At 39.8% G+C, this 13995-nt stretch overlaps 1 protein-coding gene across 1 annotated transcript in view; it reads right to left on the bottom strand.

Annotated features, from left to right (window-relative positions):
- Positions 1-13995, bottom strand: part of Hsd17b4 (hydroxysteroid 17-beta dehydrogenase 4) — a 53207-nt gene that overhangs the window by 24215 nt on the left and 14997 nt on the right. Inside the window, exons 9-15 of the mRNA XM_048333908.1 lie at positions 13501-13592; positions 11263-11287; positions 9523-9651; positions 7925-8031; positions 5356-5592; positions 3341-3392; positions 20-91 (exon numbers count right to left, since the gene is read on the bottom strand). Of these exons, the coding sequence (XP_048189865.1) occupies positions 20-91; positions 3341-3392; positions 5356-5592; positions 7925-8031; positions 9523-9651; positions 11263-11287; positions 13501-13592 (714 nt within the window). The remainder of the gene's footprint in view (positions 1-19; positions 92-3340; positions 3393-5355; positions 5593-7924; positions 8032-9522; positions 9652-11262; positions 11288-13500; positions 13593-13995) is intronic.

Below are 13995 nucleotides of genomic sequence, written 5' to 3'. Positions count from 1 at the left end.
GTTTAAGAACTGTAGTTACCATCCAAAAGAATCACAAGGCCGGATCCTTTATCTAGGATATCAGCAATAACCGCTTCACATCTTAATTTCCCTAAAATGAAAAATAACACAAATTACTGCATTAAGACACAAAAGAATTCTTAGTTATTTTCACTGTCATTTCAACAAATTAGTTTGAAATAATTTTCTTGAACCCACTAGACAAAACTTAGTTCAGAATACTGAATCCTGTAATTTGAAGTATTAGAGCTTTTGATAAGTAGGATTTTTAAGCATAACCATTTTTAATGTCAGTGATTCCCCTGAGTATCTCTGAACTGTCATCAATTCAACCAGTCACTAAGCACCAGTTCCTCATCAAATCTCCACTGGCTTCTTTCTAATGTTTCTGTCTTTTTAGGGACTTGGTCTCCTCTTTTAACTGAGATATCACAACAGATAAGCTTTATTCAAGGGTACGTTCACCATCTTCCTCTGGAAACATGCTTTTCCTTGTTTGTTCTATCTATGAATGAATGCTAACCACCTATCTGCCCCGTCACAGACTGGAGCATCATGCTTCAGAGAATATAAGAGTGTGGCAACACTGAGTATTGCACAGATTGGTAAAAGGTCGTACGACCACTTAACTTTACCCTGAAGACTATGGAAGGCCATTTGAGGCTTTACAATGACAAATGCAAACACAACTGCATGTCATAAGAAACGAGTAGGCCTGGGAAAACAAGAATTGAGGAAGAGAGAACAGTGAAAGAAAGAAGTGAAGGGGACATACTCAGAAAAACTCTAGATGTAAATAATTTAGTAAGTATCCAGAGATAAGAGAGAGCAAGGCAAGCCTTACGTAGATGGGCTGGCGTGCTGCTTCCCCAAATCTTGATCTGTTCCCAAAGCTCTCTCCCTGTTTAGACTTGTGGCTATTTATTTCTTAATCTGTCTTTTAAGGACTTTCAAGACTCTTCTTCATTCTCCCTACTCTATCTTGTTGTCCAACCCAACTAAGCTGTAAGGAAGCCTGAACTTCTTTCTTTCCCCAACAGCCATATTTCATGCTCACTTCTAAACTTTTCAGGAAGGTTTCAACACATTTCCAGTCTCCTCTCTACAGAGGTACATCCTGGATAGCCTTCAGATCTCAGCAGTGGCAAGTCTGGCTCCAGGCTGGAGGCCGCCCTGTGTGTGCCTGTGCTCAGCCATACTTCTCCCATCTCTTGTACTACACAATGCTGACCACTGCCTCCATCTCCTACACAGACTCTATGCCCTGACTAAGCAAGAATAATGTCTGTTTCATGATTAGATTACCAACCCTTATGATGCAGTCCTGGCATACAGCACATTAACATATGAATGATTACAAGCATTTATTTTTCATCTATTTTTATTTTCTGCATTTTCTGTAATGAGCATGTTATGATTTTGGAAAACTAGCTACATGAGTACTTAGGGGAAAAAGGTTAAATCCACATTAGCAATAAAATTAGAGTTCAATGATAGTCTATGTTGGAAATTTGGCATAATAATATTTGCAAAATGTTCAAAATCACTGCTACATATATTAATATTTGGTGATCACATATTCTCCGTAAGAAACTCAAAGTTGGTAACTTTATACTACCTTACTTCCCAGATGAAATAATATGTTCTTCTACACTGATACTTTGTCCAAAAAGTCTACAGAGAATGACATCATAGAGAAACATTACAAAGAATAAACTCAAACTCAGAAAATCCAGAGACTGGTGTATTCTAGAATAGAATGTGTTCTGGTTCGTGGATGGGAAATACAGTACTGCTGTCAGGTTTCTTTCTCTCCAGCTTGTTCTATTCCATGGTGCCCTGTGGCTGCCAAGGAGCCATCAAGACATGCTAGCATCAGTCCCATCAATGATGTATGTGTATGCTTTGTACACAGAAGATAATCGGCAGTCATTTGGTTTTGTGTTTTTTTTCTACAATCTAAAAAAAGGTTCCAAACCATAGGGTTCTCAGATTTTGAACATTCATATTTACTAGAGATTAAACTTTAAAACTACATAATGAAAATGTACAGACACTGTTAGAGCAAAATAAGTCATAAGAAGCTAACGTGTGGCTGAGAAGGAAGAAGAAATTAGGAGTATCCTGGCCTTCCTATTCCTGTCACTGTGGTTATCACCTCTCTCTTCATATTTTAAGATTCCTCAGAGCATAAGCCAGTGCACTCTTCCTTTCCTTACAGCAGTGTTTCCCAGAGCACCCAGGGGCCAGCTGCACTGAGACAGTGAGCCCCTGACCTGAGGACATAGACAAGCACAGCCACGCAGCACCCAGGGCCCAAGTCCAGAATCCACACTTCATTAATGAGTCAGCTGACTATGATACGTAGCCAAGGTAAAAAACAACAACAACAAAAAAAAACTGTCTGATACTCAATACTATGCTTTGCAAATAGTATCTAGAACACAGGTGATGCATGCACAATCTCCACTGTGTCAGAGAAAACAGTTTGAAAATGTGTGCTTGAATATACTGAAATAGTAAAATAAATCCCATAATATTATTAGTTAAATATAAAGGCTTAAGAACAAATTAGATTCGAGCTACTTGCTGACCTCAACATAACATGAAATGGTAACTGAATACTCCTTTCTGTATGTGACCACTTTACATGGCCAAAGAAAGAAACAAGTCAAAAATATCAAATTACAGTGAAAGAATAAGAAGAAAAAAGTTTTTAAGGGGGCTGGGGATATGGCCTAGTGGCAAGAGTGCCTGCCTCATATACATGAGGCCCTGGGTTCGATTCCCCAGCACCACATATACAGAAAATGGCCAGAAGTGGCGCTGTGGCTCAAGTGGCAGAGTGCTAGCCTTGAGCAAAAAGAAGCCAGGGACAGTGCTCAGGCCCTGAGTCCAAGCCCCAGGACTGGCAAAAAGAAAAGTTTTTAAGGAAGGCTGGGTCTTAATGTCTCCAAAAGAAAAAAATGGAGAAAACGTAATTAAAGGTGGCTTCAACACTGCCTGCTTTATGAAATCCATATCAAGACTAAAGAACGAAGGACACATAGAAACGGATCTATCCCACTGTTAATAACACATATCAACACAGATGTCATCTTACAGGATGACATCCTGTTACTTTATTGTAAGATTACTAGTGGGTAAAACTTATAGAACCAAAACAAGTACTTACTAGCTAACATCAATCTCTAGAGTAACCAAAGTAGCTAATCTCAATTTTGACTCGTTTCTCTGATACGTCATGCTAGGTTACTCTGTACCAGTTTAATAAAATGGCATTTTGAAAGATTATCAGAAAATAAAATTATGGTATATGGAATACTGTGTAATAACTCACCTTCTCTAGGAAGTGGTTTATATAACTCCAAGTACTGCTCTCCATGAAGAACCTGTGTTAGTAAAAGAAAAATTTAATTCCGTGAGGATATTCCTCATCCCCAATGGCATGTTACTGTGGGCTCACATATACACGCCTTCAGATTGGCTTCCACTATTGTGTGATACAAATTATCAGTCCTCCTTCTAAAGACAACCAGCTCTTTTAGACTGAAGATGTCTCTGTGGTCTTTGCTGGCATTCAGATCCCTTGCTGGCCAGTAATGATGGTCTGCACTGGAGACTAACCCTATCTGTATTCCAAGTGCTTCCAGCAAGGCCTACAATGTGGCAGACCTCCAGTAAGTTCATTGTGAACAGAAAGAAATAAACAGGCCAGTTGTGACAATTTCAGGTAATACCTGCCAAGCTGAAATGACTCAACAAAGACAAGCCTTAAAATCACATTCAAAGCACACACTGCCCACAGTCCTTTATATATCAAAATTTATCTACAAAGGGTAGTAAAATTGAGGTTCAAACTTCAAGTTGGCTGTCACTCATGGCCACAAAATATGGGCACCATTTATGATTTCCAACTCTGATGGAGTTTTTGAATATTTGCTTACCTGTTTTGCTCTTATATTATCCAAACAGAAGAACAGGAGTGTCATAAGGGAGAGTAAACAGTGAACTGTCCAGCATATAATTATGGCCTTCCTCCCAATCGTTAGATATCCTACTAAGTTCCTGTCTTCTCAAATGGGACAAACATTATTGCTGGTCTTGAAAACTGAAGTAAAATATACCCTATCTTACAATTATGCCTTCCTTTCAGGTGCTTCTGGCTTACACCTGTAATCCTGGATACTCGGGAAGCTGAGATCTGAGGATTAAGGTTAAAAAATATATATCCATGAAACTCTTCCTCCAATTAACCAGCAAAAAGCTGGGAGTGGAGGCCTGGCTCAAGTGGAAGAACACATCCTGTGAGCAAAAAGGGTGAACCAGAGTACATGCCCTAAGTTCAAGGCCCAGTACCAGAACAAATCAATAAATAAACTCATTGCTTCCGAATTGAAGTATTTTATTCATTTGGCTTGTCAAACTCCACACTCCTGGGACATCTTTCACATTTCTTGGGCCATACTTCTAAATCTCTTGGTAACTCTTGTCCAACTCTTCAACCTTAGAACATGGCAGAACCCCTGAATTCAGGCCTCCGCTCTCCTAGTGTGTGTGTGTGGTCAGCTCTCTTTCTCCTTGTCCTCGAAGATTAGATGAGGACACACAACAAAGGTGTGTGTATGTGTGTGACTAGATCCACGTAATCTCAGTGGTCCTCCCTAACTTTTCACATCTAGCAGTTATACTTGGGTCATCGTAAAAGACTCCAGAGTGGCTTCTCAGCTTCTAGGCTTGGCTCCCACAACACAGAGGCCAGACTGGACCTGCAGGTGGACATGGTTGATTCACGCCAAGGCTGAACTACAGTGACAGTGGCTGGTTGACCACTCCTTGACTAAAAAGGGTTAGAGGTGGCTTCCCATGTTATTCATTGCTTAAGATGGAACTCTCTTCTGTCACCCAGGAACAGTCACCCTTCCCTTCTCTACAACTCTACTTGGCCTCTTGCTATTTCAGAAGAAGGCCAGGAAGCTCTGCCCCAGGGGCATTTATACCCTTCTTCTCTCCTCCCCCACTCTCACCAGTACCACATGGTAAAGGTGTCACATGCTTCTTACAGATAAGGAGACGGAAGCCTAGAGAAGTTACTGACCTTGGCAAAATAGCAGTAAACAGCAGAGAAAGGGTTAGCAATGTTTTGTCTGGCTTGTGGAACTACTCGTAATTATTGGGTTTTGGCTGGCATCTTAAAAGTAAAAATCACATGATAGGCTTGATCTCTATTCCAGAACCAGCCACTGCAAACTATAATTGTATACATGTAGAAGTATACACACATATGAGGTGTGACATTTATCAACATCTAAAGAAATAGAAGAAAGTCAAATAACCGTTGTTGACTAGGCATACCTTCGTAAGATTGACTGAAAGCCCAGGAACCTCTGCCAATGCTCCATCCATCAAAGTCTTTTGTGCTAAAATAACTCCAAAGGTAGGCAGGCAGGAGAAGTCGGAGTTTCCCTCATAAACAAATCTCAAATCTTTTGGGTCTTTGACTGATGCTCCTACTCCAAGAGCATACATAATGGTGTCCAGTTGGGTATAAGCAGTGGAAAAGGAAGGAAGTTTATAGCCAATAGCGCTATCCTGTAAGAAGTCATAAATTATTTTCTCATTGATATTTTTGTCAAATCTTTGAAATCTTTTCAAAAATATTAACTGTTTTACATAGCTTTGCTATTAATTATATGTTGGCAGAGAGACAATAGGGGAAAAGCAAAGGAAGAGGTGACACTGTCCAAAAAAAACAAAAAAAGAGAGAAAGAAATGTACACATTACCTATATTATGAAGTGGTAACCCTTCTGTGCAACTCCTTAATAGTAACAATAAAACTGTATGTTTTTTAAAAAAATGTGATTAGAAAGTCAGTGATAGAACATAATTTTTGGTGTTTTTTTTAAACAGAAACCAATTAGATGGTAGAAAGTCCTGTTAACACAGCAACTACTAGCTACCCAAAATTCAAAATATAGCTAAGCTTTAGAAACAGTACATTGCTATACAAAACTCACTAACAACAGATTAGCAAACCAGTGCTCTCAAATGCTTGTCAACTAGATTCTCCTGACCTGAGCTTCCTTCCTCGGAGAGGCCTTTGTGTAACTAGATAATAGATTTCTTTCAATTGAGTCATGATATGCCTAGTTATTGTAATAAAGCCCACCTTAGGTTCCTCAAGAATGATAACCAATGTTTTAATCACTTTTATCACAAAGCCCTGGTCAGAAAAGAAGGGGGTAGAAGAAGGCATTTTACATTTTTTAAAGATGGTTTAAAAAAGAGAAATAGTAGGAGAGTATGAGTTTGTGCTTAGCATTTAAAGGTTCACTTCCCAGCACCAAAAAGAAACCAGCAAGATGACATAACAACACAGTGATAGCCCCGAAAGTGTTTCCTACACAACCCCTCACCAAACAGTCACTGACCCCAATTATAAAGTAAAATCCCAATCAAACTGAGATAAAATATTAGATTCCCAATTTTCTTTCTCATTGATTCCCTTGGGTCACAAAATACCAGAACCTAAGTTAAGCAAATGATTCACTTCTTGGTATTTATCTGTGTATTTTTCATTAGACACAGGTGAGAAACAATAAGCCAATACATTTCACATAGCTGGAACTATAATTCTATTAGTATTTCTGACATAACAGAAGCTTCTTATTTGCAATCATGTTGGGAATTTCTAAAATATAGTAAGTTGAAGCTTTCCAATGAAAGAAGTCAAAGAAAAGAGAATAAAACATCTCTAAAATCAATGTCCTTTTCTAAAAAGTTAGAAAAAAAAGTGATCAATACATGCTGAAGGAAAGAAAACAAGTTATATTCAGTATCTGCATAAGGATCATTCATTCTATATTCAAAAATATACAATGTTTATGTTCATTTATTTATCAATAAACAGCTTAAGATAATTTTTACAAAAAAAGGGTTTTCAAATGTGTGGATTTCTAACTTTTTACTGACACAAAAAGGTGGGTGAAGGAGTAAATGTAATAGAAGGATTTTGTAAAAGTAGGAAAGGGTAAAGTGGGTCAAGAGGAAAAAGAGGTGAGGAGGTAAAGCTAGATGAAGAGAAAACAACCACCACAGTAATAGGAAGTACGACCTCCTTGAGCAGAATTACATCGTCGTCCTTCCACAAGTCCACAAAACTCAAATCTGCTCAGAGCCAAGTTAAAGGTATCCTTGAAGAGACAGAGAGGTATTTATGGACAGAATAACTGCATAAGGATGGGACAAATAAGCATGCATAGATACCAAGAACAGATAAGAGTTTTGCCTCAAGTCTTTTTTTATGAACCTCTTCTCTTCCATTCAGTATATTCCTGAGTTGATATCCAAGCACTCATAGGGGAGGCGAGGTGATAGCTAAAGCAACTAACTGGATCCACCATTCCCCAAAGAGAGACTATCGAGTAAAGAGTATCCTTCAGAAAAGTACAGAGAAGCTTACAGTCACCTCCTTCCAATCACCCAGAAAACCAAAGGCAATATCTGAGGACACGTTCCATTTTCTTACCCCTACTCAGATACCAGGAGGAACCTCGGAACCTCCTACCCAATTGTCCTCATCTCCTTTCTAGATAGCCCTTCATCATTCTAAAGAAAGCCTAGTAGAATCAGGAGAAATCTAAGGACAGAAAAAAGAATAAAGTCTAGATATCTTCAGAATTCACTCACGTTACCTACCTCCTCATGTGCCTCCACTGTTTTAAACCTCAGAATCAGCTCATTCTAAAGTCAGTTATAACTGATTTCTGAATAAACCATCTATTTAAATTTCTGTGCCACTACTTCCTTCATAGACAAATCAGGGAATGATAGAGTGATTGTATCCAAAAGTGAAGAGAGGAAGGAGGGAGGGAGGCTAAGTCTCCAGAGAAGACAAAAGCATTCTGTTTCTTCACACTTACAATTCCAGATGTGGCTGCAGATGGTGCTGCATGACTGGTATGATTTGTTGAAACTCCTCCTCCCGAGTCTACTTTATGTAAAACTTCAATAATGCCGCTTGTTGATTCTACAGTTAAGGGAAATTTAAAAAACAACAACAACAAAAACCAGAGCTTTAAGATGTGATTAAAGGAAGCTACCATATGCTACACAATAGCTGCTATACACATCCAACATGGCTCCTAAACTGAATGTGAAATACTTGAGAGCAGATTAAAAAAAAAAAACTAGATCTCTTCTATGGAAAATGAGATACTGTCTAACACTCTTCCCCAAAAATCTGGTTCCAAAAGGACTCAGCTTTTCAAGACCTCTGAGCTATTTTACACCTCTATAAAGTGGGACACTTTTGTAAGAATATGCAATTTCTGTCTGGTAGAGAGGCTACTTCTTTCCTTTCTCCAATATCACCCTTACCCTGGGATGGAAGAATGCCAACACCACCCCATGGCAGTAAGAAGTAATAATTGTGAAGACAATATTACAATGCTTCCAGAGACCAAAAGGATGTTCAAGAACATTGGAAGCTTCATTCTACATTCTAAAAAGAGGCTTGTAGACTGCACACGTGTTGTAAGATACTCTGCAGGCTCTGGAACTCACTACCAACCTCAGAGATAGGGGCCCACTTCTGATCACACCGAAGACTATATAACCAGTCACAGAGTCCGAAATGACCAAACATCTGCCACTCCAGGTAACAAGGGTGCCCACAACCCCCACCCCCAACTCCTATCAGGCTACTGAAAAGTAAGTACCTTCTGACAAGCCAAAAGCTTAAACTCAGGGATACACAGATAAGTTAATGATTGGCTCAAAAGCTGGCTAGTTTTGATTTTCTGGGATTTAGTTCCATCATCAGTAAAATGGAAACATTAGAATAAGTGCTCCGGAAAGTCAAAACTATAGAAAATAGGATTTTTTTTTAACTATGCTTCAAATACTAGATGTATCTGTTACTCTGTAAGCCACCAATGTCTGGCTTCTACAATGTTTTAAATGTTAAATTACTTTGTATAAAATGACCCTGATTCCTGGTCTCTCTCAAAAAATTTAAATTTTGCAAACTGAGTGATATTAGGAAAACATACTCTGAATTTTATTTGGTATCTACTCCCGTAGGTATGTCTGAGGCAGTTACATAATCCTCCAGCACCACGCAGATACCAACACACAAGAATTATACAAGGCCGGACATGCCTCATTGGGAGAGCACTTGCCTAGCATACCTAAGACCATGGGTTCCCATCCCCCACAAGAAAAGAAACAAAACATACAAGGCAGGCAGTGTCTGTGGGAGAATATATTCATTTAGCACCCAGGAATAGTCACTATGTGCCACCACCACCACCACCACCCCCCCGTCCCCCTCCCCCCGCAACACATAACCAAAAACAAAAGACTATCAAAAACCAGAAAAAAAAACTGGCAGTGGGCATACTATAAATGCCTTGAGTATGGCAAGTTCTAAAACCAACTACATTTGACTGCAGAGTCTGAGTCACCACCACTAAGATGGGGGCTAAGGGAGGTGGGAGGGCTGTGGGGGGATGATGACCTTGTATGTTCTGAGGCTTGCTGGCATCACTGAAGTCACAGATCTTCTTCCAGTTGGCCTTCACTGCCTCAGGGGTCATGGGCTGGTTCTTCTGTCTTACGATGGCTCCAAGGGTCCGCTCCCAGCGCACTAATTATAGAAACAGAGCCGGGACACTAAGCAGCAGGCTAAGAGGGAGAACGAAGACACACGAAGATACAGAAGAGCCCATTAACTGTTCAACCACAAGAAAAAGGAAATGCAGAAAAGGATTCCAACCTAGAAGGGGTTTTACCACAAACTTTAAAAGACATTTTTCCTAAAATAAAAATTATGAGGAGAGTATCCATTTTTTCTTTATTTTTGTTGATCATGGGGCTTGATCTCAGGTCCTGGGCTGTCCTGAACTTTTTCATTCAAGGCTAGCACTTTACCACATTGAGCCACAGCGCCACTTCCAGTTTTCTGGTAATCAACTGGAAATAAGTATTAGACTTTCCTGCCCAGGCTAGCTTCAAACCACGATCCTCAGATCTCAGCCTCCTGAGTAAATAGGATAACAGGCTTGAGCCACTGGCATATGGCTGAATGCTCATTTTTTTTAAAGAAAACTGTTTGAAGCTAACAGGAAATCTTCTCTTCTGACTATGCTAGGTGATACTAAAGGCAGAACATTATGCTGAGTCTGAAAGGTTGAATTGGTTTAATAATCATCAAAAGGCTTAATCTCATGACCGCAGGTCACTGAGGCAAAGGTTCAAACTGAGGAAAGATTCTAGTCAACAAGACATGAGTGTATTAAGTAACACAGTAGTGCCACCTTCCCCTTCCTTTGTTCTTCTGCCTGTTCAGAAGATGACCACACTGCAGAGTCACAAAAAAAAAAAAATCACTACTGATTCTTAGTTTCATTAAGAAAGTTTTTAATATTTTCTTTTCTTAAACCCATAGCAGTAAGTAATCTCTAGTAACCTTATTTTAAACGTTATGGCCAGATGGGAGTTGGACAATAATGCCTCCTTCTACATCTTTCCTACAATAGGACCAGATACAGCTTTTACTGCAACACCTACATTTTTTAAACAACTGATGGTGTGATTAACTTTGATGACCAACAGCCGACTGAAAACAAGCTGGAATACTGGAACCTTTCATAAGCTTTTAAATGCTTCAAAGCAGCTATGTGTGGGGCTGGCAGGGTTTGGGAGATGGCAACAGTCTTGCAGTTGAGTGTATGGCTATGGAGAGAAGGGTGAATCTCCCTTCATTAACTGCATGTCTGTCCCAGCAAGCTGTCCAGCCTGCTTCCTCACTCTCTGCTGCTGGCTTGTGAGCTACAAAGTGGACACCTGGCCTGCTCTGCTGTCTAGAGTTAGGTCCTTTCTTCTTTTCAAAAACAGCTCTTGCTCTTACTCACTTCTCCAGGCAAATGGCAAAAAAAATGCACGTGGCACCCCAGAGACATTGGAAGGTAAATATCAACATAAAGAGAAGCTCTAGAAGGCCTGTTCGGAATAGGAATAGGTACTGGACAGAAACTTCCTGCAGGAGGAAGAGAGGTTATTAAAAAGCAATGGCCATGTGTTAGAAAACCTGTTGCTCTAACAGTGTTCAAGGGTGTGTGTACGTGTGCGTGTGCATGTGTGCATGTGTGTGTGTGTGTGCTCTGCATCCAGTGACCAGGCATTGACAGGACCACTATTATCCAGTAATAAACACAGAAATAACCTATGGCAAACCAAAACCCCAATGGAGACTTACATTTTCCGATCCATCCTGCTCCAACCTAGTGAAAAGAGGAGAGAAAATGTATTACCTAGTAAGTCACCAAGAGAATTTCTAAAGTTTAAGAACTAGACAGCCATAACAGCCATCCTGCTGGGATTGTGAGAATGTAGAGAACAGGTAGGAAGAAGCCCATGGGCTGAGCCCAAGACTCTGCATGCCCCGCAGTCAGAGCAGAGGCCTGGGCCTGCACAACACAGTAGGGAAGAGCAACACCTAGGCCAAGTTCTACAGAGCAGGTGTACAACACCAGGAGTCACATGAGCTCCCTAAATCCACACTTCCACATGTATAAAGTAATAAACATACATATATGCATGCTGCATATGGACAATGTGAAGGTAACCCATAACAACAGTATATATTATAGGCTTGATAGAAAACAGTAGCTATCCCAGTGGCTCTAGGCCCAAAAGTGTTGACTTCTCATTTCTTTTTGCCTTTATATTAATGTATCCAAACCTTTTAAAGTACACACAATCAATCTCAACACAAGTATGTAGAAATCCACACAGTGGCTGTAAAAGTCTTAAAAAGACTTTGTACAGTGAACAATGGATCTCACTGGATGATGTGAGTATTTGTGGATCTTGGTGTTTTTTTTTGGGGGGGGGGTGTTTTTGTGGGTCATGGGGCTTAGGCGCTGTCCCTGAGCTCTTCAGCTCAAGGCTAGCACTCTACCACACTTGAGCCACAGTGCCACTTCTGGTTTTCTGGTTGTTAATTGGAGATAAAAGTCTCATGGATTTTCCTGCCCGGGCTGGCTATGAACCTTGATCCTCAGATCTCAGTCTCCTGGGTACGGCCTTGGATCTTGTTTTTATAACAAAACTTTAAGGCTTCATAAATGATAAAACAGTAATGTGTATTTTTTTAAAGTTTAATGTTAAAACAAATATAAATAGTAAGTGTTATCTACTAATCTGCCACACCCAGACTGAATCCCTGCTACACTGGGAACTGCAATGGGGAGGAGCAGACTACTGTGTACCGGGCTCTATGCTCAGGACTGACATGGGGAGGCTGCTGTGTACCAGGCTCTATGCTCAGGGTTTGACGGGATTAGTACCTCTTACAACAAACCCCAGGAAAACCAAAGCTCAGAAAGCTTAGTTCATGCCAACAATTAGCAGAATAAGAACTCAAAGTCTGACCTAGTTTACTCTAAATCTCAAGTTCTGTGCTTCTGCTTTATCAGTCAGTTTCTTAAATCAATGAGACTTTCTGTCTTGTTTAAATATATTAAATCAGATATATTTTTACTTGGGAAGATTAAGATTGGACAACTAAGGAAAAAACATAATTTATAAAGCTGCTATTTTCTCAAAAAGCACAGTAATCCATATGGTTACTTTTAATCCATTTATTTTTATCCTTTTTTGGTACCAATATTGGATCTTGAACTCAGAGCCTAGGCACTGTCCCTGAGGTTTTTCACTCATGGGTAGTGCTCTACCACTTGAGCCATACCTCTACTTCCAGCCTTTTGCTGGTTAGCTGGAGTCTCACAGACATTCCTGCCTGGGCTGGCCTCAAACATAATCCTCAGATCTCAGCCTCCTGAATAGCTAGGATTATAGGAGTGAGCCACTAGTGCCCACCTTGCTTGCTAACTTGCTTATTTATTTTGAGAAAGGGTCTTGTTATGTAACAGCCTGGCCTCAAACTCCTGATCCTCCTACCTCATCTCATAAGAGCTGGGGTTATAGACAGGTGCCAACTTGATACTTGTTCCTTAGTGATACAATAAACATAGCATTTAAGAATATTCAAGACAGCTGGGAATATGGCCTAGTGGCAAGATATACAGAAAATGGCCAGAAGTGGCACTGTGGTTTAAGTGGCAGAGTGCTAGCCTTGAGCAAAAAGAAGCCAGGGACAGTGCTCAGGCCCTGAGTCCAAGGCCCAGGACTGGCAAAAAAAAAAAAAAAAAAAAAAAGAATATACAAGACAAGTGTAGTGGTACATGCCTGTAATTCCAGCACTAAGGAGTCTGAGTCAGTAGAGTTCAAGGCCAGCTGAGCTATATCTATAGTAAAATCCTGTCTCAAAAACAAATACACACACACACACACACACACACACACACACCAAATTATGCTAAGGGATACAGATTTTTATAAATGTAAGTATTTGGAAAACACTCATTTTAAATCATATTTTTACATTTAATTATATGTATTTTTTAGGAGGAAACAGGACATTTCAAAATACCTCAAATAATCCACCATTTTCCTCACAACTCTCATGGCAAAGCCATAGGACCAGGGGTGCCACATAATCTGGCTTTAGGGCTTCAACAATATCTGAAATAAAGGCAAGAAAGTTTAAAATAAGAAACTGTACAAGTTTCAGCAACATTTTACTGTCTGAAAGTAATTCAAAGATTTTTTAAAAAATAAGTATGAACAAAATTATATACGACTAATAGTTAAGGTGTTTAGAACGTTGTTGTGCCAACAGAAAGACATCAAAGTGCACTCAAGCCTCTACAGTAATAGGCACTGGAATTCAGTTTTCACGGTGGACTATATACTAACTACCCAGGACAAAAAAGCTATAGCTTCAAGGCCAGGGTTAGTGAGAAAAATCATGTACATGAGAATGTTAGGTGCCATTCACTCTCAAAACTATTGTACTCTCTGAGCTGTTTAGTAGGAATGGAGAACTCTTTTCCTACTGCCTTTTGGGAGAAGCTTACAGAAAAGA

This window comes from Perognathus longimembris, chromosome 25 (assembly GCF_023159225.1).
Source record: "Perognathus longimembris pacificus isolate PPM17 chromosome 25, ASM2315922v1, whole genome shotgun sequence".
Lineage (NCBI taxonomy): Eukaryota > Metazoa > Chordata > Mammalia > Rodentia > Heteromyidae > Perognathus > Perognathus longimembris.
This window is presented reverse-complemented; position numbering and strand designations above follow the sequence as displayed.